This window comes from Typopeltis vanoorti, chromosome 8 (genome assembly GCF_054136105.1).
Source record: "Typopeltis vanoorti isolate ZY-2024b chromosome 8, IOZ_Tvanoo_1.0, whole genome shotgun sequence".
NCBI classification, from domain to species: domain Eukaryota; kingdom Metazoa; phylum Arthropoda; class Arachnida; order Uropygi; family Thelyphonidae; genus Typopeltis; species Typopeltis vanoorti.
In genome coordinates, this window is record NC_143556.1 from 117,597,796 (window position 1) to 117,625,724 (window position 27,929).

At 33.9% G+C, this 27,929-nt stretch overlaps 1 protein-coding gene across 2 annotated transcripts in view; it reads left to right on the top strand.

Annotated features, from left to right (window-relative positions):
• Nucleotides 1–1,814: 1,814 nt before the first annotated feature.
• The window catches only part of cn (Kynurenine 3-monooxygenase cn), a 105,429-nt gene continuing 79,314 nt past the window's right edge, over nt 1,815–27,929 (top strand). For both annotated transcript variants that reach the window (XR_016548691.1, XM_090396910.1), the window contains exons 1-2: nt 1,815–1,899; nt 23,299–23,368. Coding sequence is in view for 1 of the 2 variants with exons in the window: in XM_090396910.1 (XP_090253036.1) it covers nt 1,843–1,899; nt 23,299–23,368 (127 nt within the window). In the remaining variant the exon portion in view is untranslated. The remainder of the gene's footprint in view (nt 1,900–23,298; nt 23,369–27,929) is intronic.

Sequence of the window (27,929 nt, forward strand, 5' to 3'; positions counted from 1 at the left end):
ATTCAAAAATTGTGTTATCATCAAACGGTTTTATCATAACGAAAGAGGAAAATTACTTACGACTTATAACGCATAATGGAATTAATCATAGGATAATAAGGCTTGTATTTGAACGTAATGGAAAACGCATCTCGTTTATCCAACCAAAAGATATGTTTTCCATCCTTCGTTCGAATCTAGCAGCCGATTAGAAAAAGTTTTCTAACCCTTTCTTCGACCATCATCCAAGTTTGTCGTTCTCTAATAAGAGCAATCGGTGTCTTCTCCTGGAAACTCTGATTTTCGTCCGTAAATTGTACATGTTTATATATATGGAACAAATGCCATTTGAGTACATATGGAGGATATTATTAAAGATCAATGTATGATTTAATTAGATCTTATTGCACAAGTTGGAATTTTTGATTAAAAAAACATTTTTGTCTATTTGGGTTTGCTCTAAGAAATAAAGAACAAAAGTTATTAATTTTGCGATGCTGATAAAGACTGATGTAAAGCAAGAATTTGAATCTCGCATCAGGTTGAATTCCCCCCCCCCCGATTTAATTACAAGTAAAGTAATTAAGGAATGGGAAATGTTTCCAATGGCAGAAACAGAAGGTGTGTGTGTGTGTGTGTGTGTGTGTGTGTGTGTGTGTGTGTGTGTGTGTGTGTGTGTGTGTGTGTGTGTGTGTGTGTGTGTGCGTGTGCGTGCGTGTCTGTGGAAGAACAAGTAGAAATAAAAAAAGGAAAATAAACCTGATAATGGAATCAGAAATTAAAGAAGTAATCAAAATAAATAAAAAATAATTCTGACGATCACAAAGACTAAATCAAATGATGATAGAATTGTTTATAATCAGAGAAAGAACTATGAAACGGGAAAAAAAAAGATAAAAGAGTTGTTGAATTTACGTATACGATGCCAGAATATATTAATGATAACAAGAAAAAAATCATATGGATTAATGAAAAATGGGGGAAGCAATAAGGAACTAGGTTTTAATAAATGGATATGGAAACTTATTACTATTAGAACAAATCCAGAGATGAGAGAGGTAATAGGGAAATAGATCTGACAAAGGTTGAAGCTTTAAGGAAGTTGAAGAAGAAAAAAATCCCCAGTGTAGATGATTTTCCCTATTGAATCATCAATCAGAGAGTAGTTCAGGATTGAAATGGTTGTGTTGCATCTTTAGACTGACCTGTAAAAGAAGGCGAAACCTGATAGTAAGACCAAGGCGATTATTGTTCCAACATAAAAAAAAATGAGCTCAACAAGTGAGTCTATCAACTTTAGAGGAATAACATTATTATTTGAATGATAACTGGCACACAAAGTTACACGATAATGACATAAAGAATAACGGTTGAAATCAGAGGAATGAAAATATGTTACTCTAATGTTTATGTTTCCCTCCCCCCCATGTATTTTCACGATTTCTCTCGTTCTTCCCTAATTTATGGAAACCAGTATTGGTTTATATATATATATATATTTTTTTTTTTTACATTTCTTTACATATATATATATATATATATATATATATATATATATATGTGTGTGTGTGTGTGTGTGTGTGTGTGTGTGTGTGTGTGTGTAAAGAAATTAAAATTTCAAAATCATGAAAAAGCAGTATTTAAAACACTGCTGTTCTAGTTCTAAGTCCTCTAAAAATACTTTTATTTCGTCTTATCCAGGTATAACAATAACAAATCAGTTCTTTTTTATTTTTTCGTATCGTGTTTTCATTGTTGTGAGCAGATCTGATTTCATATTTATTCTTGAGCAATAACCACGTGACAAAACCTGTTCAACGCGACAGATAAGTAGCAAAAGACTGGCTGTGAGTGTAAACGACAATGTCTTCGGAAATGAAAGAGGAAAATATGCATATAACGGTAGTAGGCGGTGGTTTGGTAAGTAAATATACATGTTTGCAATTTGTTTAATTTATACATTTTATTAATGTTTGTAAAAGAAAGAATCGCTTGTTTATAGTTAAAAAATTAACGATTGGACAAATTAAATTTAAAATTTCGTATGACAAATCTCTTAAATAATTTTCGCAGTATTTAAAAACAAAAAGTTTAAAAAATTTTAAACTAAAATTGGCTATTTTTCTAATGAATTCTCTTCTACCATTTTAGTAATTAAAAGTGCAAATTTTCCTAATTTGCCACGATTAAATTAAAAAAAAATTAAAAAGCTTCCATTTCCTTCTTTAAATAGCAAAATATATTGATATTCGAAAATATCAAATTTTGAAACTTTTTTCGTGGATGCTTTCTGATATTTTACAAACTGATGAATTTTTAATCGGCGGCGTTGGAATTATAATGTATAAAATATCTTCCATTTTGTCAGTAACAACGCCATAAATAATATGTGCTAAATGTCTGTAAAAATGCAATAGTATGGGATGCATGCCGGTTACAATGCGAATAATATATATGATGAAAACTCCATTAAGCGTTATTTCATAATGAATAAACGCAGAAAAACAAAATCAAATGCCATTTTTTAAAAAAAGCATTTAATCTAGTAATCGAAACAATTTAGAAGACGATTTGGGAGCTGCTGATTTTCCTGTTCTATAAAATTAGGATAAAAGAAAGTAATTTTACATCTTAAAGCAAACTATATATTTGTTGATGTAATTTGTAATAAGACTTTAAAGAAACAGCACACATAGCAGGTTGCCAATGTTTAATAGCTGGTCAGCCTTTTAAAGCAGGAGAAGGAGAAATTTTAGACGAAACGTGTTTGCTTCGAATATTTGTTGCATAAATACAGTTGAGATTAACAATATAAAAATTAGTTTGAAATGTATTCATTTTTTCTCATCTAAATAATTGTTAACACAGATGTGAGGCTCATCATTTAGCACGACTTAATATAATTGAATTAAACAAGTGAAACATGCAATTCGTTACTGTTCCCGGAGATACGATGAACTGTATTCCTGGAAATAGGCTTTGTTGACTGCAGGTCTTTCGTTTCCCAAAATTTGTGAGCAGAATTTCCCAAAATGTTGATGACCTCTGTTGAAAGCGAAAGTTAATGTTATTCACTTTACTTCTGGTTTAAGAAATGCAGTCGACTTTGTTCCCACTACCAAGGGCGAGATAATGCGGTCAAAGATTATACCGATTTTCTTGTAGAAAATCGTTTCGTTTTGTAGAAAAATCTTTTCTACAAAACGTCATAATATCTATTTAGATCCAAGCTATGATATTTCCGTTCATTAAGACCGCGCTGATCTTAAAATATAGATATAATAAAAATAAAATATAACGTTAGAATAAATATAAAATATTCTTTAAGCGCAGATGAATATGATCTTTCTGGCACTTTTTAAATTGAAAGAACTGCATTAAAGAGTCATTAAAACGTCATTAAAGAGACGATATTTGATGTTGACATCTTTTCTATCATCCACGGACTTGAACTTTACTTTTCTCTCCCGAAATAAATTAATGAATTCAGTGTCTTTTAAAATAATTCTCATTAGACGTTGGTTTTTAAATTGTTATTTTCCCCTTCAGATCGGTCTCTTTTAAGAGTTTTTGTGCCTGCAGAAAATTTAGAATTTCCTGCCCGGTTGTGCGATTACTTCCCCATTAACATCTTCCTTGGTCAAAATGATCAATTAACACTATCTTCAGTCGGGATTGGGAGGAAATGGAAGAAGTGCATCCCCCACAATAAATCAGAACAAAAATATTTATAGTTTTTTAGTTAAAACAAAAACCTAACCTCTCTCTGTAGTTTATTTATTTATTTATTTGAATATAAAGAATTCAGATAATGGATGAATTCTTTATATTCAAATAATGCAAATCGAAATTTTGAAGAAAAAAAAATCAACCTATGGCATATCAGTGCCGATAGGGCACACAAATTGAAAAAAAAAAAAAAAAAAAGAAAAGAAAGAAAGAAAAGAAATTGAAATTGAAAATTAAAAAAAAATGAAAAAATAAATGAAAAAAAAAATGAAAAAATGAAAAAATCAACCTCACATAGTGACACATAATATATTCATAATAATACTTCTAAATCTCAGCAGTGAAAATATTGTACAATATAACTTCGACATAAAAGACACAGGCATTTTAATGAGAATTCAGTTATAACCGTAATAGTGTTTTAATCGTAATAATATTTTAAATTTTGTGTGAATTTTTTTGTTTTAATTTTGTGTATAAATTTAAAATAATTTAAATGTGATAATATTTTTGAAATAATATTTTGGATCATATGACTGCAATAAAAAACACGGGAAGCATTTTTGGCCGTTGTAATTCAAGTAAGTCATATTATTGCTTTTTTTTATTTAGGTAATGTTACTGTTCATCAGAAACATAGTACGATTGAGATTGAGGTTGAGAAAAGAGGTTAAGAATGATTGTAGAAGAGAAACTTGGAGAAGAACGAGCAGGGTTCAGGTAAAATGGAGGTTGTAAAGATCAGATTTTCACTTTAAGACAAATAGTTGAGAAATCGTGGGAATATGTCAAGGATCTGTACTTTAACTTTGTAGATCTGGAAAAGGTACATGACAAGGCACCCAGAGAAAAGCTTTTCAAAATACTACAATTATATGGGGTGAATGGAACATTATATAGAACAATACATAGTCTATATTTAAATTGCCAGTCAACAGTTAGAATTGTAGGAAAAACAGGAAGATAGGTTGATGTAAATTCAGGGATAAGACAACGATGCACATTATTTTCAATCTTATTCATCATCTATATGGATCACATTATGAAAGAAAGTGGCATCAAGCCCTGACATTAGAATGATATGCCAAACTTAGGTCTTTGCTCTTTATGCAGATGATGTTGTACACCTAAATGTATCTAGTGCAAGTCTCCAGGATTTACTAAATTGAATAACAGTTACAACAAATTTGGCATGAAAATCAGCAATAAAAACATCAAAGTTATGAAAATAATAAAGAACATAGAAAACTTCAACTGCATTCTGAATGGAGAGCCAACTGAACAAGTAAAATATTTCAGCTCTTTATGCACTGATTTTAGTGAAGATGGCAAATTAAATCTAGAAACAGACAACAGAATAATCAAAGCTAGTATGGTGGGTAGCCAGCTGAATAAATTTATATGGAATAAGAGAGAAATTTAGCCAAAACACCAAACTAGCAGTATATAAGACCGTGTTCAAACCAGTTTTAAGTTATATATCTGAGAGTTGGGTTAGAAATAAAGCACTTGATCAAAGACTAGAGACCGCAGATATGAGGGTTCTGAGAAAAATTAGGGGTGTGAACTGATGACATCAGTGGCAAATTCATATTAAACATGAAGATATTAGAAAGGAACTTGACATTATTAGCATTCAAGAATGTGTGAGTAGAGCTAATGTAAGATGGTATGGCCACTTAAATAGAATGGTTGATGTAACCTTTGCAGGTGTTTGATGCCAAGATAGCAGGAAAAGAGACCATGAGGAAGACCAAGGTCTAGGCGAATTGATTCAGTCAGAACTTCCTTAGAAGCAAAATATTAGATATGACAATATCGGAGTTATTACAAGTAGTAGACTAAATTGGGGGAAAATTATTGATAGGAGGTTAATAATAATGTAAACTTAATCGTGTATGCTGTCATAGTAACCTAAACATCCCTTGAGGGTATATATCATGAAATCTATGATGATGACGATGTAGTACGATTTTAATGTCATCTCGTTATAGCGTATATTTATTTTATAGTTGTGCGTTGTTTCTTATCCAAATACTATATTCAGTTTTACAAACGGATGATTTTTTAATAAGAAATCTAATAATTTTTCTTAAAAAATCTCAGTCTGGTCCTTTTTAACTTTGCTTGGTGTTTTATATATCTTTTCATTATCTAATAACGACGATTAATTATGGTCATTATATGGGTAATTCATCCAATTAGAATTACATTTCTAATGAAACTGCAAGAACGAAAATGTATTATTCGTTATTCTAAGGAAGTCGCGGGACACCTCCTTTGGGAAAATGTTAAGATAATTTTCGAATATCTTGGAATTGCTTGATTGAGCAGCAATTAAACTTTTCCTGTATAAAAAGTTCTTCATTTTTTTGTACATTAGTATGCTGGTGCACTGAGAATTAATAATTCGATAATTCTAGTCTAGGGACCAAGCCTGAAACTCTTCCAAGCCCTTCAGGCCTCACGCAGGATCGTTTCTCATACTCGGAGATGAAACCCATATACTACCTATAGGCTCGCAAACATTCATGATGCCTACAGCATCACCTTCGCTCTCCAACCTTGCTGGTTGGAGAGCGAAGATGATATCCACTTTTCGAAGCAACAAGGACCAGCTGGCAATCATATGCTAGGGTAATTCCACAATTTTTTCAATGATACGTAGAGAGCATAAACCTTTGTTGAACCTGTGGCTCGGCAGTAAGGCAACACGTTTTACAAGTGTTGGTTGAATAATGAATCTTGGAGAGGACCATTTAATGAGTGAGTGTTTTGCTCGCGTTATGAATTACGTTGATGTTCGGAACAATTGTGCCTGTTCTATACTGTGGCAATGTCATGGGACTGGTTCTTACGTATTTCATCACAAATATCTGTGTCATAAATGGTTATAAATATCTGATTTCAGGATATTAACATTGGAATATTGAGATAGCCATCACAGGGCCACTAACCGAATCAGCTTCTCGAGTCGCCTTGTTCATTAGCGAAAGTTTTTAATGCTTTAAGAATCTCTGGAAAATATTACAATGCCAGGAATGTAGGAAGTCTTCTACAACGGATTGGAGCAATTATTATGGCCTGAGGAGATATAATACGTTATTTGTTTCTTTCAATGGCGGAATGCTTTGTCTATATCTGTACATACCCTGCGATCTAGTTCTATAATTTACGTTCTGACACTGGAAATAAAGTTTTCTGAAGGAAATCTGCTGTATGGAAAACTTCTTTAATCGCAGGTGGACATGATCTTTCTGGCACTTTTTAATTCAGAGAACTGCAGACAGTACAAACTCCATGAAAGAGACGATATTTGATGCTGACATGTTTTCTGTCATCCAAGGACTTTAACTTTTCTTTCCTCTCGTGAAATATACCGACTGTCATTAAGAAATCCTCATTATTATAATTTCCAATTTCCAAATTATAATTTCCAATTATAATTATAATTTATGACATGAGAAAATAGCTTGTGAGAAAATAGATTTAGAGAGAGATAGAGAAATACTCTTTGTTGTGATAGCCATGCTTTGGATACGTGAACTTATATTAAATTCGATATTTGGAATGGCTGCTAAAATTCGAGCAAGCCATATCAATTGTCGTTAAAACTGGACCAATTTTAGTGGAAAAGTTAACAAAATTCTTTCTAAATGATACGACCAAACGATACAAAATTATACATTAAAGATGTCAATAAGATAAATATAGTGCATCGCAAAAAAACATCTCTAAGTTTAGTTATTGTGATAATGAGTAATGTCACTATACAAAAATACTTTTTTTATGACTGTCTCAGCTCAGACTTGTTTCTTTAATTCCGCTTCGTTTCTCGCACGATTCTATTTAAAACTGCGCTTTTAGATTGATTTAGCTGGAACTACGACCGAAACAGTTAGTAAGATTACGAGGCAAATATATTATTGTTAGTTAATTATGTGCATAAACATATCCATCATTCTGGGCGTTTTGCCTGTTTTGTGGTATGAAAAATTGACTTTCCCAGAAAGAAAACACTGTCATGCATGAGATAGCTCACTAATCTTTATCTACAAATTTCGTGCCGAAATTCACTTTTTGGAAGGTTAAAATTGATAGAGAGAGAGAGAGAAGTGATCTAAAGCCGTTTCTTCAACGTTTCACCATCGTCTCTGTAACTGTTTAAGCATTTGTGCATATACAGTATTTTATGACTCCCAACCACTAAAAGTTTGGTAAATTTTCTAATGAGTACATTAGGTATATATACTAAAAGTACAAAAATGCATGATATAATTATATATTTTTGTGGTTTTATTTTTTACATAATCCGGAAATTTTGTTCTATAGACCTAATGTGAAACTTTTTCAAACCGTTTCTGGCCTTCAGTAAGCGGGGTTTCCCAGTGGGAGATGAAATTCACAGAGACAATCACAAACGTTTGTGCTCACAGTAGGTGTGTGTGTGAGAGAGAGAGAGGGGGGGGGAGATTCGAACCCGCTGCTTGTTGGTTGTAGGTGGACCGGGTCGATCAACCAGAACAGCCTACTCTGGTACCCTTTTCAGAATTATGAATTTGTACTCTAATAGTTTTATTTATTGTAAGTTTAGTTTTTATCCAATCGTATATTATAACTTTGTTTTGTAATACGTTTGTGTGTGCTTTAGATGTTAACATTAATATATCTAGAAGAACATGCATATATTTATGAAATGTCAGTTGAAGATTTCTGCACGTGAGCGCGCAAGCGAGCAAACACACAAATTTTAGTAGAAAATTTGTAATTATTTATCAAGTTACTTGCAGCCGTATATGTTTGTCCTATCTATGGTTAGAGTGGAGGAGAGTAAGCTACCACCAAGAGTACAATGGAAGAACGCGGTAGCATAATCCTTTTATTTCTTAAAACATGCAGCCAAGTAGTTCACTTTTACAAACAGACCATCAGTATTTCACTCGTCATCACTATATATTTCGCCATATATTTCCCTCGTGTTGTAAACATTCTTTGTGTTCTAGACGAGATTCAAAGCTATACCTTTTCATTCAAAGAGCACTGACTAAAGAATGCAGGATGTGTATAAAACTAACTTTCACTTACAAGAATTTGCATGCATCCATCTGAAAGCAGTGCACTCCAAAGGTGCTTTAAAAGCACCTTTGGAGTGCACTGCTTCTAAAGCATATTACTCTAGATATTATTAAAACAACTATATTTAACTTATAGGAACGCTTATCTTATGAAAGGTTGCCCTAGAGCAGTGCTTCCCAAACTTCTGGATGCCAGGGCCCCCTTTGGAAAAATTAAAATATTTCACGAACCCCCTCAAAAAATCGTAATATAAACATATATTATTATAATATTTATTGTATTTATATTCAACATATATATACACAGCAAATATTGCAAAAATCAAATGCAAATATCACATTTTTAGCATCTTACATACACATTTTACACGGCACATTATCTCATATTTTATATAGATAGATATCTTGTTATTGTACATTTGCAGTACAAGCACATGAAACGTAAAACGATTAGTAATAAAGAAAGAATTAAAAACATAAAAGAAGTTTAATAACAATTTAATGTGATGGATGTGTTTCAATACTGCTACACAAAAAGTCAATATCAGGTGAAATATTTGAAACTGCAATTCTTAGATTTCTGCTTTGAAATGAAACTTATATGAATAAGCATATATTTACTAATATGCATTAAGCGCGAAATACTCAGGGAGCAAAATTTGTGAACCTGCATCAAAGTGTGATTTTTTCCCATTAAAATATAAAAAATAACAAAAGAGAAATACTAAATAAAAATTAAATACGTTTCTTTTAAGATAAAAAAAAATCTTAGTCTTAAAACATTTTAAATGTTTGCATTATTTCACGGTCCCCCTCAACAAAACCTACGGCTCCCAAGAAGGGCCGAGGCTCACAGTTTGGGAAGCGCTGCCTTAGAGCAGCGCTTCCCAAGCTTCTGGATGTCAGGGCCCCCTTTGCAAAAATTAAAATATTTCACGTTCCCCTCGAAAAAAATCGTAATAGAGAGATATATTATTATAATATTTATTGTATTTATATTCAATACAAAACATACACAGCGAATATTGCAAAAATCAAATGCATACATTACATTTTTTGTCTCTTACCTTTTGGTTCTGAAGACGATGCGGGCTGTTCTGGTAAAATATGAAATACTGTCCTTTTTTTTTTTTTGAGTCTGTTTCTGCTTCTTCTGATTGTTCGTGGGAATTTTTTTTTATTTTGTATCAGCCACTTATCCATCTCATTGTTAAATTTTTTAACGTAGAATATATCAAATAATATCACCACTTACCGATACTGGCACAACACAGACTGATAACATGAAATTAGTGAATATTACCTGAATAAGGGAATCCCCGGACCAGGAACATTTTTCTCTTTTGTGACTATTCTCCCTTTATGGTAATTAAGCCTAACGCGAAACAGACAGCAAAGGCAGGTTATTAAAACGTAGCATATGATTGGTGCAGTATTAACAAAAGATCGCGCAACCGAAAGATAAAAGCATACCTGACAATTGAGTTGAAATGCTTCAACCGAATTCCATATGTGAAACTGCCATAACATTCATTATATATATCAAAAATCAGCTAACGCCTTTTTATTCCCGTATATACGGGAGTAGGCGAGGCCATTTAGCCCTATCTAACTTTTGGAGACTGAGTGGGCAGTTCAATCTCCACTGGTACCCAATCAGAGACAGATGGCCCAAGGCTATCACTAATTAAGTGGTACGCAGTGAAGAGAGACGGCTCAAATGTGCCGCCATCTCGTGAAATAATGTGGGTTCTACGGTCGATTTTCTTGAGTTTACAGGACGAAAAACCCGAGTTTCCGGGAGGAAAAACCTGCTTGCCCGTGCCAGAGATCGACTAACTCGGGAACCGGTCGAAAAAAGGCTTAGAAAAATTTCCTCTAGTCGCCGACTAGACTCGAAACCAAGACTTCCTTCGTGCGGCCTAGCGCGATGGTGTGCAAACGCCACATCCACTGAGCTACACAGGCTCTCATTATATATATATATATATATATATATATATATATATATATATATATATATATATATATATATATATATATATATATATATATATATATATATATATATATATATATATATATATATATATATATATATATATATATATATATATATATATATATATATATATATATATATATATGGCAATCAGCTTTTACTCGGTTGTTATACATTTGAAACAATACTAAAAAAAAATACAACGTTTTTATGTATCGATTATGTGAGGCAATATGTACCTGTAATTTCCAGTTTGTTTAAATAATTCAATGTTTATTAGTATTCCTTTCCTTTATAAATACCTGAAGAAGGCTGCTATATGCCGAAACTAGTAGTATTTATCATTAAAATCTTTATATGTTATCTCGGTCTTGGAGTCATTAAATCTATTTTTTTCAAATATATATATATATATATATATATTACTTAGTTTTAACACTTTTATGAATTTTAACACGTTCAGTTGAATTTTATTGCTGCCTTGGGAAATCGAGCTCGCACACATCTAATTAATAACAATAGTTTTAGTTAGATACTGTGTTTGCCCATGCAACATATGGTTTTGTTTCAGTCTATACAGCATAGTTTCTGAATGAGGGGACATGTGATTCATTAATTAGTGTGTTTTATCCCAGTTGTCTCTAATTGCACTATTTGTTGAGAAATATATTACACAGCCTCCTCATACCTTATTCAGGCATAATAAAAGTACTTGTTTTTATTGCCTCTGCAGTATAGTGGTTGTTAGGGAGGGCATGTTGTTTACCAGTGCAAGCGAGTTACTATCTCCCCACATGAACTTGTTTAAGCTTTTTTTCATGTGTGAAGTATATGTGAAACTTTTATTGGTAACAGAAAACTAGCTCGGATGACAATGATAATACAAAACGAGTTTTGATATGTATATAAAGTCAATATCAACAGTCCCTGATTACGAACGCCTGATAAAAGGGACAGAAGATTTGGAGCTTCCCTGGAGAGCATTCGAAGTAAATACAATTAACCACTGCTTGAAATGAAACATATGAATAAGCAATATTTACTAATATTCATTAAGCGCTGAAATACGCAGGAAGCAAAGTTTGTGAACCAACACCAATGTGTGAATTTTCCATTAAAATATAAAAAATAACAACAAAAAAATATTAAATAATAAAAGTTAAATACGTTTCTTTTAAAATAAAAAAATCTACTGGTCTTAAAACATTTAAAATTTGTTTTCATTATTTCACGGCCCCTCTCAACAAAACCTACGGCCCCAAGGGGGCCACAGCCCACAGTTTGGGAAGCGCTGCCCTAGAGGACTTATTATTATCATATTATCAGCTAGTTCTTGAGTTAGTTGATGTTTGCTATCGGTAAAAGCGGTTTCTCTCTCTCTCTCTCTCTCTCTTTTTCAAAACATTTATTCAGACACATTTGATTTGAATGCCCAATATACTCGTACGCAATATGAATTAAGATTAGGAACTCTAGATGGCGTTTTAGGATTTGGTGATTTATGGTGATTTAGGATTCTCTCATCCTAAATCATTTGGTAGGGAAGAGCACTGTTTGTTGTAAATTTTCAGTTTACAGCTAAAAGAATATTTCGTCTTCTCGCTTTAATGAATTAAAAGGTGTTGAAGAAATTATTCATTTTAATAGGCCGATTTACGTTTTGCAGATGTGCTGCCGCTACAGATAATATGTTTCAAGACATTACAGAGGTCCGCGCGGTTAGCCAAGTGGCTATGCGTTTTGCAACCATATGCCTGGGGAAGGAGTGTCGTAAGTTCGATTCCCGTCGACGACGTGAGGAGCTTAAGGATCTTCCTCAGCCATAACCAACTTAGCCGGAATTGGGCGTGGACAGCAGGGTTTTTCCTCCCGCAAAGCAGGCAAATCGGCCCCGTGAACACACACTTCGACAGACATGGGATATTATCGGGAATAAGGAGCAACCAACCTATTCCGCGGGATTATCGGTTACGGAAGCTTACGTGGTAAAATGTGTAGGCCTGCGAGAAAGCGTAACATACGGTGACGATGACAGAGAGCTTACTGTTAGTGTGTGTTTTAAGCTTCCAGCCAGGAAGCTTTATTAAACAATGACCTTCAGGTCATTGTTTAATAAAGTAATTCGCACAATTCAGATATACAAAACCGCAACTTAGAAAACATGCAAATGGAAAGTAGATCAATTTCTTTTCTATGAAGGAGTAGAAAAAAGCTCTTCATTTAGCATTAAAAAAAATCCAACATTGAGCGTTAATTATAAAAAAAATGTCATTTTCGGTAATGATTGACGTGATCAGAATTAACCAACTGCAACGAAGCTAAAATATCATTAAATCATTAACTGTTACTTTTGCCTCGGTTTGCATTTTTTTTTGTTTTCGGGTAAATCATTTAAAAGCAACTGGATTTAATAAACAACTTTCTTTTTCTTTTCCTATCTATCTTTCTTTTTTTTTTGTTCAGAAACACATGATTTATTTTTGAACCTGGTTCTCTGTTCTAATGCTTCAAACTGATTTGGATCTTCTTCTTCTTCAACCTTTTGGTTCTGTCCACTACTGGATGTAGGCCTCCCCCATGGTTTTCCTGATCACTCAGTTTTCTGCGTCTCCCATCCATCTCACTCCTGCAATTTGTTCCAGTTCATCCCTCCACCTTCTTCTCGGTCTTCCTCTTTGTCTTGCTCCATCCATTAGTCTCCACTTTGTTGTTTTTCTAGTCCATCTCCCGTCACTGCATCTGGCAATATGGCCAGCCCATCTCCACTTAGCCTGTTTAATGTAGTTTACAATATCCATGACATCTGTTTGAGATCTTATCCAGGTATTTGTCTTCCTATCTCTTAATGTTATTTTCAGCATACTTCTCTCCATGCTATGTTGTGTTGTTCTCAGCTTTTTGTTCAGGGCTTCTGTTAAAGTCCATGTTTCTCCTCCGTATGTTAGGACAGGAAGTATGCACTTGTCGAAAGCTTTCCTTTTTAGACTCATAGGGATGTCAAGTTGCAGATGTTTTAACTGAATCAATATATCTCTCATTTTCCCATAAGCCATCCATCCAAGGTAAATTCTTCGTTCAATCTCTTTTCTTTGGCACTTCTCAAAGGATACCAATTGACCCAAATATACATATGAAGTAAATTGTTCTATTTCATGGTTTTCAACTTTGACAGTTCTATGGTTAATATATTTATTCATCATTATTTTTGTTTTTTCTCTATTTATTTTTAATCCAATTACTCTGGAGGCTTCATTTAGCTGATTTAGCCTTTCTTCCAGATCTTCAAGATTATCTGCTATTAGGACAATATCATCTGCAAATTTCAGATGATGCAGCCTTTCTCTATTTATGTTTATTCCTTTTGTTTCCCAATCAAGGCTTCTAAAGACTTCCTCTAGTGCAGCTGTAAATAATTTGGGAGATATGGTGTCGGATGCCTTTTTGTATTGGGAAATTTTTTGACTGTTTTTATATAATTTAATTACAGAAGTTGCATTATTATAAATATGTTTTAGTGTTTCAATATATGGTTTCTCAGTTCCCTGAGTTTCAAGTGCTTTTAGTGTTGCAAATGTTTTAACTGAATCAAATGCTTTTTCGTAGTCTATATAGGCCAGATATAAGAGTTTATTATATTCAATTGATTTTTCCATGAGCTGTCTTAATGTGTCAATATAGTCCAAAGTATTGTAATTCTTTCTAAATCCAGCTTCTGCTTAACACATATAATGTGGCTAACAAAACAAAGACAAACTTCCCTGTTTGAATTCTCAGAAACATATAGTTGTAAGATAAAAAAAAAAGCAAATAGTTCCACGACCATTTCCGCAAAATGGTCGCGTAAATGTGATGATTTGAAAGACTCGAAATATACTGATGGAAACAAATTTATTACAGTGATATTTGCGCAGTTACTTTTAATTAACATGTTAATAAAATTGTGGATCCTCTCTCTCTCTCTCTCTCTCTCCTTTATTCCTCTCTCTACGTGTCCATTCCGCTAATTATCCTTCAAGTAACGAATATTTGTGCACTATCAATAATAATGAATATAACGAAGTGCCTCATCTGAATCCTGAGATAACTTTCGCGAAGAAAACTGGTTTCGGAATCTATCACGGTAGGTGATTAAAATGTGTTTTGAAAATCTTCTTATACTCAGAAATATCATTTCCTGTAAGTACTATAGTATGCGCGCGCGCGCACACACACACACACACACACACACACACACACACACACACACACACACACACACACACACACACACACACACACACACACACACACACACTTTACCGAATCTGAGTCAGTTCATCGAATGATAATTTATCTTCGAATTATTAACAATTCATTAAACAGCATTTGAACGAATGCCAATTAATTATATAAACAATTAATCGAACAACAATTCATCATACGACAATCAGTAGCAAATGCAATTCATCGAAAAAACAATTCACCGATAATTTTTCGATGAATTCCTTTCATTCATCGAAAGAGTAATTTTCTTGTGAAATATTGTTTAAAAGTATTTGACAACATACCTAACATTGCCAAGATGCCAAGATGCAGACAACATGTGTAGGTGATTATCGAGACTTGTAATACTTATTTTGTTGTATTTTAGAACATTATTTTGTGAGTGTACATGCTATTTCATTGCGTCTATGGTGTTAATCTGTAGACAAAAATTTCGTTCTACCTCATTTTTTTTCAAATATAGTATAATGGTCAGATCGAAATTAAAAGTGGCAAAGTTTAGAATAGATCTTAAATGTCTTTAAATTTCATTCAGCCAAATCAAAGCGGAATTATTAATATCATTTCGAAACTTCTTTGCTAAAATTTTTCAATAAAAGTGGGAGAGTTGTAACTAAAACTGAAGCGCGAAGATAACTTCAAGTACATTTTCCAATCTCGAAAATTATGATTATACTAATCAAAGAGTTATTGCAATAGACACATTTTTGTGCGGATTTCAAATACCAAACCTGAGTAATTCATTCCATAATAACTGGTGTACAGCGTCACATGATTGGTCAATAATAATAATAATAATAATAATAATAATAATAATAATAATAATAATAATCCACCAGAGAAACATGGCCTTTTCGTGGCGGTGGGACTTGCGTGCATCAATGATGTTGAGAGCTATGCTGGCGGTAGCATAGCTACCCAAAGGGCCACCCTTGTCAGACAGGTCTCAACTGAGAAGCCAGACTAACAGTGTTCCATCCCCCATCTTAATGGTGAAAAGCAAGAAGAAATCCATACCGGATAAGTCGACGCCCGGGTCATCAAGGACTGCGTCAGATGTTGCGGATCCTGGGCATCAGGCAACAAGTGGGCTACAGGACCAGCTCTCCTTGCTGAGCAATCAGGGCAGGAAGCTGAAAAGCGACTGGAAGAAACCAAACGTAAAAATTGTACTGTAGAAGAAAACAGAGAAGTTATGAAATGGTTTTACAGATCAACACAAGAAAAACGGGGTTTTAGAAAGCGTACGCATTTAATTTGGAAACAAAAATTCCCAGAATCTGCAATAACAGAACAAAGACTTATGGACGAAAAGAATTTCATTTTCCGTAACCAAATATTTACTGAAGTTGAGCTGCAAGAGTTACATAATAAACCAACAACTCCAATAACAGCAAATCATCAGGAGGTAGCTATATCTAACTTTGGAATTCAACTCAGTAAGCATCAAGATGACGACATACCTCAGAATGTTTTGACAGAAGTACAGAGTAAAATGAAGTCAGGGATATTGGAACATATGAACTCCATAAATGAGGATATAAGACTACCACCATTAAAAGCTTTACATCAATCTAAGTTAAAACAGCTCATTTTAGATGAAAATGCTGTAATAAAAACCATCACAACCAACAGTATAAAGGAAACAAATCGGATCCTATATAGCCCAGCCTATATCATTACAGTGAAGCTTGGTTGCAAACCGCAAGAGAAAAATCCGAGGATGAAGCAAATTGTACCATTTAAAATCCGGTTGGAACGAAAAGTCAACAAAATTCGAGCTGATCTGAGCAACGTAAAGAGTTTTAAAGAAGAACGGTGTAAAAATAATAACATCAAAAACAAACTGCTTAACACATATAATGTGGCTAATAAACAATTGCTGAAGTTACCGACAAGCTAAAATAAAGAATTATAGCGACTGCACACAAAATTGAAAGATATGAAGCAAGAATAAACCAATATGTAAAAAATATGCAAGTTCGACAGAACCGATGTCAAGTCTTTCAGTCTCTCCAGAGAAATACAAATGCAAACAATCATTCACCAGAAAAGAAGAAACACTCAAATTTTGGAAGTCAATCTGAGATAATCCTATTGAACATAATAAAGATGACTCATGGATTAAGGAAATAGAATCAGAAAGGAAAAAAAAAACAAATGCAAAATGTCATTATCACTAAAGAAATGGTCAATGCAAAAGCTAGAAAATTAAAAAAAAACTGGAGTGCACCTGGCAAACACGAACTACATGAATTTTGGTTAAAACATCTAACCAGTCTACATGATCGAATGGCAGAACAATTTAATTATTTCTTGCAGTCAAGCTCTGTGGAAGACTGAATGATATCTTGGGTACTTTTCTCTTCATGAAAGATAAGGGTACGGACCCAAGTAACTATCCTCCAATAACATGAATACCAACTATGCTTAAGCTGCTCATTGCAATCATAGCAAATTCAATATACCACTACTTATCAGATAATCAGATTTATTCGATTGAACAAAGAGGCAATTTTCAAAAATCTAGAGGAACAGAAGACTAGATCCATATTAATAAATTGATTCTCAGAAATTCAAAAAGATGAAAAACTAACTTAAACAGGGAACGGATAGACCAAGGGTTCTCAACCTTTTTGTTTCCTAGAGCACATTCTAAAATACCGATAGGGCAATGGGCACCATCTATTTTTTCAAGCAAATTTTTTGAATTCGTTTGTTAAATGAATACATACAAAGTTTACATTATAATGAAATGTTTTATTACTTAAAAGTTTACATTATATAAAAATTTAAATATATATATGTAAATTAGTGTGATCTTTGGCATTGCATTTCATTGACCAGTGCTTCATAATTAGGAGAATATGATGATATTCCAGTTCCTAAACTGGAATGAACAACTTCGAATGCGCGTCTACTTTACATTGTATGCGTTTAATACTCGTCATGTGTCATTAACGCATGCGTCATATAGCATGCTATGAATTGTTGCGTGATTATTTCAAACTATACGGCACACGGTTGAACAGCGGCGGGCACACACAAATTGGTCGACGGGCGCCATGGTGCCCGTGGGCATAGGGTTGGGTACCCTTGGGATAGACTATAAGAAAGTATTCGATTCCCTCCCACGCTCCTGGATCCTAAAATCCCTAAAAATATTTTGAATTAGCAAAAACATACGTTCGTTTCTGGCTGCTGCTATTAAATCGTGGAAAGAAACTTTAATAGTCAATGATGAACGATTCGGAGATATTAGCATTAAACATGGAATTTTCCAAGGTAATTCCATGTCACCATTGCTCCTCAACATTTCTTTGATGCTTTTGTCTATGATTTTGAAGAAAACAAAACTTAGAAATGAAATTCCTAAATATAATATTAAAATTTCACATCTCTTGTATATAGATGACTTTAAGTTATATGGAAAATCGGCCCAGCAAATAGACTCTTTACTGAACACAGTTCATATTTTTAGTCAGGACATCAAAATGGTATTTGGTTTAGATAAATGTGCAATTTTATCTGTTAAACTAGGAAAAATTAATGACACTAGCAGTTTTAATTATGATCAAGAGAAATATATAAAAGAAATTTCAGCTAACGAACACTATAAATACCTAGGAATATTAGAAGCCAATGATATTCTCCACTCGAAAGTTAAACAACAGGTAGCAGCTGAATACATCAAAAGAGTTAGAAATATTCTAAAAACAAAACTAAATGGACTAAACGCAATTAGAGCAATGAATTCTTGGGCTATACCAGTGATTCGATGCACAGTTGGCATAATAGATTTGACGAAAGGAGACGTGGACAAACTGGACCGCAAAACTAGAAAATTAATGACTATGCATCATGCATTACATCCACGAAGTGATGTTGACCGGTTGTACCTACCAAGGAGAATAGGTGGATGGGGTATGCTGCAAGTGAGACAGATTGTGGAAAAATAAAAAAATTAGTTTATAAAGTCACATCGACAATAGCTTTGAGCAAATTCTTCAAGCAATTACACAAGAGAGCTTTCTAAAAGCAACAGAAACAAATGCGATTACAAAAAGCAACAGCAAAATAACCGATATGTGCGCTGGAGGAAATAAACCCTTGCATGGCCAATTTCTTCGATATAAACCCTCGACACCGCAAGGTAAAAGAGGGTACAAAGAAGATGAGATGAAAAAGAAACAGAAGGATTTATTCTAGTAGCTGAAGAACAAGCATTACGAACTAATGCAATGAAAACAAAAATTTTGAACATCAATAATAACAGCAAATGCAGAATATGCGATCAGAAAGATGAAACTGTAGAACATCTAATCAGTGCCTGCAGCAAGATAGCAGCAAGATAGATCAAACTGATTATAAATACCGCCATGATCCGTTGGCCAAAATAACTCATTAGCATGTATGAAAAAAATATGGCTTTCCTACTTCTGATAACTGGTGGCAGCATAAAATAGAGACAGTACTGAAAAACGAAACCGCAAAAATTATCTGGGACTTTAGAATACAAACTGATCGGCATTTGAACACAATAGACCTGACATCACAGTTATCGAACATCGACAGGTTTGGATTATTGATATCGCAGCACCCAGTGATAACAACATTAACAATAAAGAACTGGAAAAAATTACTAAATATCGAGATCTGGCAATGAAGTTGGCCTGCTGTGGCTTAAGTCATCCCAATAGTTAGCGGTGCACTTAGTGCAATTTCAAAGCTAGACAAATATTTAAGCAATTAAACATCAACGAAGTGACTCCATATGATCTACAAAAAACGGCATTAATTGGAACAGTCCGTATTTTATGATGCTACCTGACTACTCTTAGATTCTTGGGCAGAATCTGAATTGTTTTTATCACCAGTCAAATTGTTGTTTAAATGATATCTTGTTTTGATTGTGTATCGATTATGTGAATAAAGTAGTAGTAGTAGTAGTAGTAATAATATTTTTTAAAAACTTTATTATGTCTTGCATACATATAATAATTACATTATAAAATTATATAAATTACAAAATTTAAAAATTTTATAAATTACATACAATAATAATAATAGTATTTTTTTTAAATTCAATGATTTTCATTATTAAAATTATGATTGTATATTATGCATTTACAAAACATGTTCTAGATTTTTTTTACAATGAATTTCAAATTTTCCTTTTTTTGTATAATGTGGTAATAATAGTAATAATTACTATAGGTGGTAATTTATAGTTTGCATTTAATAAGATTACATTTTTAACAGCATTTATAGTATAACAATATGTTATATTTTATAATTTTTGCTTTTAATATATTTTAGCTCTGTAACTACAGTACTTCAATGTAACAAATAATTTTTTCTTTCTTTCTGTTGAGATGTAATGTCTCAGCTTGCATCCTTGAAACTTTTTAATAAGCTTATCTAAGGATGACACCGGTTAGATATTTTTTATTGATTTGATTGCTGTGTTCGAAGTAGGCTGATGTTTGAGAGGTCAAATAAATGATCTGAAAGGTCTGATCAAAGTGAAATTGCCGATATATTCTTGGTGTTATTACATCTGTCTTGATGGTTCACATTCATTTTTGCTGTAGTCTTCTTTTTGAACTAATTAGGAGACTTTATTTTATTTTATTTTTTCACTGTGGCAGTCTTTCTATGTCTTCTGAGCCTTTGATTTGTATTGGCTTTGAAGTTTGTGACTTCCTCAAGAATGTCTTGGCATCTCTAATCCACAAAAATTGGTAATTTGTTCTGGTTTTTGCTTTTCTTGCTTGGTACAACAGATTCTGGTTGAATGGTGTTAAATATTCGGATAGGAAGATTGGTGTGTTGTCTTGCAATGCATTCAAGTCCTTGGCAAATAATTTTTTCTGTCTGCTGGCTTTTATGAGATTGTCTCTTGTGGACTTGCTTGTAAGACGAACTATGTTTGGTGCAGGGCGTGGCAAGCCTTGTATTTTGCTCTTCCTATGAATCCAATTTACGGTCTGAATATCGTTAAGCTGTACGGGGGGGGGATATCAATTGCATGGCCTAATTTTAAAACTACGTCTCTGAAGTTTTCTGTAGGTGCAGTTTCAGGAAGACCGTTTATGACAAGATCTTCTTTATGTTGTTGCTGATTTAAACGTTCGTATTGTAGTTTTAGGGAATCAAGTTCTTGACAGAGTTCGGATGTCTCTTTCATCAAATTGTGTTGCCTGTCAGTTAGTGCGTTAATGCTGATTTTAATGTCTTTTACCGTTTGCAACACTTCTCACACTGCTATTATTATTATGTTTGACGAAATCTTCATATTCGCTAGATTTTTTGTTATTTGTTCGTTCTGTTTGTTCTTGCACAAGATCTACTAAGCTGGCTTTTATAGTCTCTAGACCGTTTTCTATTAGTATATTTAAGGAGTTCAAATTATAGGACTCACCTGTATTTTTTTTAAAATACAGGTGAGTCCTATAATTTGGACTCACCTGTTTTATATGAATTATATGAATTATGAATTATATCTAGTACTATAATTCATACAATTTTTTTTTTCTGTTCAGTTCGTCGTCTGATTTTGCCTCCGGTATATTCGGCTGGTTCGCAGGTGCTGCCTTAGGTGCGTTTCTTTGTCCTCCCTGCAGAGTAGGCACTTCCGTTCCTCTCGTGTTGCGTTGGATTTACGTTGCCCGGTGTTTCTGAAAGGCCGGCACATGTAAAGTGCAGAATCCTACTGCATTTCCTACAGGTTATATGATTTCCGTCGGATGATAAATTCTTCAAGCATTTGATGTATGTCATGACTCACCTTTCTTCCTTTGAGCAACTGTAATGTGAGTATAAAGATGGCGACGTCGCTTGTTTTTCGCTCGTTGTCGACCACGGTCCTTTCTGTTCACTTTTCAGCACTTCAAAATTTGGTTTCTTCTTAGCCTTTTTCGGTGAATTTTACATCACTGTCTTTGGCGTGACAAGTAGAGTTACTTGGGAACACTTTGAAATTAAATAAATAAATAAATAATAATAATAATTCTTAATAATAAAAAAAATTCTTATTATTTAATTATGTGTTTTTAATTAAGAATGTAGGGATTCCATGCGATGAAGCATCTATGCCAATATTCTGTACCAGTAAGTGAATTGTTGCAAACAAATTTTGTGACGACAAAATAGCAAGGTTTCATTAAGAGAAGCTGATAAATTTAGAGTAGAAGTACTAAACAGAATCTTTGAGTGTTTGATAATCCAGGTAACAACGACAATTGACCCATATGGGCAGATTGGAAAAAAAATTGCAATGCTTGCAAATTGTGTAACTTATCTAATTGCACTTTTTCAAAATTTGACAATTGTCTTAAAGGTTTACCAATTACAAGCAAGCTAGCAGAGAGAAATTTCTCAAAGCTTTCATTTATAAAAAAAGAAGTTCTCTCTCTACAATGGTTGAAGAGAGATTGAACTATTTGCATATCATATCAATAGAAAACTACATAGCAAGAACACCATCATATGACAAGACGGTTCAGGAACACGCTGCCGTAAAATATGGAAAACAGAATATTTTGTAAAGTTAGTCACTAATATCACTCATTTACTAGAATCTGCCTACTAAACAGATTATATCGTTTGTCATTTTGTTGCTTTTCTGTTTATAAAATTTCATTTCTCTATAATACGAAACGTATCATATTTAAACGTGTTAAAAATCATTAATTTCCAACTCTAGTACTTTACTGATAAAAAGGCCCCCTCTTTAAGAGTTCATTCTTCAAGGTCCCAAAATGTAGACCAGCTACTTCCAGTGAACCATCGGAATGATCACTGTTCATGCATTTATACTACAAGTAGCAAAATGTTGATATTCTGATGTGGATTTTTTCACATTGATGATAAGATCTAGTTTCAGATTCATTTTCATGCGAGAAACGGAACTGTTCAACTTACACTGAATCTGCAGGTTTCAGGTAGAAGTAGTCTGACTATTCATTGCTTTTCTCCCGATTATAGAACAACCAACCTACATGTTTTGTCAACAAATATTGGTTGGAAATTTCGATAAGTCCAAGGTAAAACTAAATGAGGTGAAGGAGACTCGTTTGTTTATACAAACGAGTCTCCTTCACCTCATTTAGTTTTACCTCGGACTTATCGAAATTTCCGACCAATATTTGTTGACAAAACGATTAGTTGTAAAGATTTACTTATGTTGCAAAAAAAGAAAAAATATTACTATTACTTGGAAATTTTTTTGTTTACTTTAATATCTAGGTTGGACCCATGTGTGCCTGTCTTTTAGGAAGAAAGGGAATTCAGGTGGATTTATATGAACTTCGAAATGGTAAACATTTCATTCTTAATGCAAAATATAGTCTTATTTTAAAATGATCATTAATATTTCTGTATGTACTGAACAACAAAAATATTAGAGGTGTCCTTTGCTACATTCTGAATAGCAGATAAATTGGCTACTGGAGACCGTACAAATAGTTCAAGCATGCTTGCCTGCATGTGTGTGTTGCGTTTTCCTCCCAATAGTAATCCTACCAGGAGGTAATTTATTCCTACATGCTCCGTTGCATACAATGCATATATTACATGTAGCTTCCAAGTACTGAATAAAATTTATATTTCTAATTTTGTATTAATATTCATATTAACATTTATATTTTTACATCTATATGTAGATATTCCGACCTTTATATCCATATATATATATATATATATATATATATATATATATATTATTTTACCAGAATGTATATATATATATATATATATACACATTCTGGTAAAATACTTATAAGCTCTGTATTACTAAAATCGTGGTATTTATAGCCTGGCTCCCACTGATGAGACCTCAACAAAGGTCGAAACCGGTCTGGGTAGTGGCCCCTTGCCTTTAATACAAAGAATCATACATCTCCTCCAGGAGATGTGCTTTGGATTAAGGGTAAATATTAAGATTAGTGATCAGAGCTAATTCTACTTTTACTATGAGTTGCCTTAGTCTTGCACTACGTGCAGGGTCAGCTAGACTTGCAACACTTGCAGGCGCAAACTTGACTTATTTGTCTGTTTGCTTACTTGGGAAATGGAGTATAACCATGTTTAAAATAGCTTGGTATCTTTTAACATATATATATATATATATATATATATATATATATATATATATATTATTATTATTATTATTATTCCTGATACCTCCAAGGAGTCCGAAGACTCATCGCGGGAGGACATCTTCAACTGTCTCTACATCTTACCTCTACTACGAATCAACGCCATCTACCGCCCACCTCCAACACTACCACAACTAGTAATTTTTGTCTGTAAATTGCGTGTGTTCTGAAGGGCCGATTTGTATGTATGCGGGATGAAAAACCCGAGTTTCCGGGAGAAAAAACCCTGCTACCTCCGTATGAGATCGGCTAACTCACCATCGATTGAAATCGACCAGATAAAGATTCCTCCCGTCGCGACGAGAATCGAACTTAGGCCTATTCCAATCGAAGGGCGCAATGTACCGTCGTTCTTCCAATTGCGCTACGGAGGCGCTTATTTACACTATATTTACACTATATAATTCATACAATATTAGTAATTTGTGTTACATTACTACGACTAGTAGTCGATCTTATTGGCAAATTTAATTAATTCTATGCAATATTTTTCGATAAGAGTCTCTTTTTTTTCGACACTGACCACTTGTCTCCGGAAGCGATGACGCTTGTGTTAGGGGCATCCGGATGGAGTTCAGTAGCTGATAGTTATAAAGTATATGGTCAACAGTCTGTTGACCACATACTTTATGAGAAAATTTTCAACCGGAGCCAGCTTCTGATGCGTGGCAAAAATTCTTTTTTTATTGATCCGTGTTTTGATGTTTTCCATTCTTCTTCTCACAAGTTTAGGGTTCTTTCTTCTATAAGTGTTTTTATAGCAGTTTTCGGGTACTTTTAGAAACTTGTTTCTAGCCGTTCGTTACTAGCTGCTTCTTAGCCAGCTGATTCGCTCTCTCGTTTCCTGTTACCCCAGTATGCGCGTTCACCCAACAGAACTTATTTCCCATCCCGATAGAGCAAGATTCCAAACTAGATTTCTTGTCTCTTCTTGCCTATTAATGCTATATGGTTGTTCTGGTTTTTTATGCTTTCTATAGTGCTTCTACTATCACTGTAAATTGTTGCTGTCTTTATAACATTGTTGCTGTGTATGTGTGTGTGTGTGTGTGTGTGTGTGTGTGCATTTCTATTTATATTTTCCAGATATAATTTTCATATTTACATTTATATTTTTAAATATACATATATTAACACCATACAATATAATTCACATAATATCAGTATTTATGATAGATTACAATGACTGGAAGTTGATTTTATTGGCAAATTTAATTAATTCTATGTAATACTTTTCGATAAGTCTCTGTTTTCACACTGGCCACTTGTCTCCGGAAGTAATGACGTGTTGTATTAGGAACATCCGGATGCAGTCTGTTGAAGATGTGGACTGCAAATGCATGATGGTGATTCCAGGATATGGAATCTGTGTAAGTAGTGTCTTAGTTTTCCATGTCCCGTTAATAGAAATGGCGTGTTTTTCAGTCGTAGTCTGCTTCTGATGCTTGGCAAGAATTCATTTGTTGTTGATCCGTTTTTTGATGTTTTCCATTCTTCTTCCCACATGTCTAGGCTTTTCTCTTCTGCAAGTGTTTTTATAGCAGATTTCGAGTACTTTTGATAACTTGTTTCTAGCTGCTTCTTTAACCAACTGATCCGCTCTCTCGTTTCTTGCTATTCCAGTATGCGCGTTCACCCAGCAGAACTTGATTTCCCATTCCTCTAGAGTGAGATTTCGAACCAGATTTCTTGTCTGTTCTATTAATGCAATATGGTTGTTCTGGTTTTTTATGCCGTCTATAGTGCTTCTACTATCACTGTAAATTGTTGCTGTCTTTTGATGAGAGGTGTTGAGTGCTAATTCCTGGAGATATATAAGTGACTGAACTATAGAAAGTTGCTCTGCTTGATTGTTGGAACAGAGAGGATGCAGTCTACAGCAGCGTTCTTGTATAACGGACTGTCTGTTGTATGCAGTTAAAGAACAACGACGTTCCCTTCGGCTTTGCTTCCGTTAGTGTATATTTGGAATTCGTTACTTTCAGAGCTTTCCTTCTCCTTAATATTTGTTTTCTTTCTGGGTGAGGCCACTTATTATAGTGAATCGGAAGTTCGTAGCAATTTGGATCGATGTTGCCACTTTCATGATATCCTCCGGAAATGACGTCATATATAATAGATAATTTTTGTATTTTCAGGCAAATCGGTGTTAGAGCTGCAATAACGCAAGCTGCCTCGAAAAATATTGTCCTGTATCCTTTAATAATATGTATGGCTATAAGGCGTTGAACCCTATTTAGTTTTTGTCGGTTTATCTTTGATTGTAGTGTATGTTTCCAGGCAGGTGCAGCATAAGATATCAGTGGTAGTATAGCTCCAGTATATATTGTTTTCAGCGCTCGTTGGCCTAATCCCCACTTAATCCTTGCCGACTTAGCTAAGCGGTTTCCTATTTGTAAGCTTTTTTTCTGCAACATATGAGATGTGCTTATTGAGGTAAATTTTTCATCTATTGTTACTCCTAGGTATTTTAACTCATTGGCTACCTCGAGAGCTTCCGTTTAGGAAGAGTGTTACAGGTTGTTTTCGCGTGAGATATGGAGCACTTTAGACTTGGTGCTATTGAAGGAAATTTTCTTCTCGCATACCCACTCTGCAATTTTAAAGAGTTTTTCGTTGGCCGTTACTTCTAACTGTAAGCCGTCACGTCCCCGAATCATTATCATCGCATCATCAGCGAAGGCTATGACTTTTGCTTCAGTAGTGATATGAAGTCTTAAAAGCGAGTCGTACTGGATGGTGCAGAATCCTGGCCCACAGCAGGAACCTTGCGGACAGCCTCATTTGATTTTTTCGTTACAGTTGTGGTTTTTAATGTCATACTTGCTCTTCTGTCTGAAAAATAATTTTTTGTAAGATAGAGTTAGTTTTTAGGGCATTTTAAATTTATTAATTGATTGATAATGGCTAGCCACCACGCAGCATCGAAGGCTCCTAGTACATCGAGTGAGCCTTTTTTTTTTTTGCTGTAGACTGTCTTCTACGAACTCTTTAAACTCCATAATTACGTCTACTGTGCTGGACTAGGGTCTGAATGTGTATTGATTGCTTAATAGGTTTCTTGAATAGACATAGTGCATTATTCGGTTTATTAGAAGTTTTACTAGTACCTTACGAGCAACGTTTATGAGACTGATTGGTCTGTATTTGTTAATTTCGTCGGATGTTTCTTTTCCTAATTTGATTATAGGTATAATTTTTGAGTGATTCCATATTGAAGGAAATCGTCCTCTTTTTAGACATTTGTTGTAAACTGTTGTTATGAATTCAGGGAATTCGAGAATCGCTGTTAGGGGTATGTCGCTGCTTATTCCGTCTTCTCCAGGAGTTTTACTTGGATCCATTGATCTTAATATTGACTCGATTTTATTAGTTGCAAATGAGTCGTCATCAGGAAAGTCTATATCTGTTTCCATTCTTTGTCTGTAAATTTTGTGGATTTCTTCATCGTTGGTTCGTCGTCATCGGGAATAAACTTCTCTATCATAATAGCTGCAGTTTCTGCTAAGTTTTTAGTGTAGGTGCCGTCTGTTTTCTTGATAGTTGATAGTATAGGTGTTGTCTTGTTCTTGCTTGCTGCTAATTTATATATGTAATTCTAAGGATTCGATACGGTTGAAACTGTACAACATTTTTCCATGATTCTGTTTTCGCGTTCGTAATTTTGGACTTATAACTGTATTTGACTTTATAGTAGTTCTGTATTCTGCTCTCTCTTAA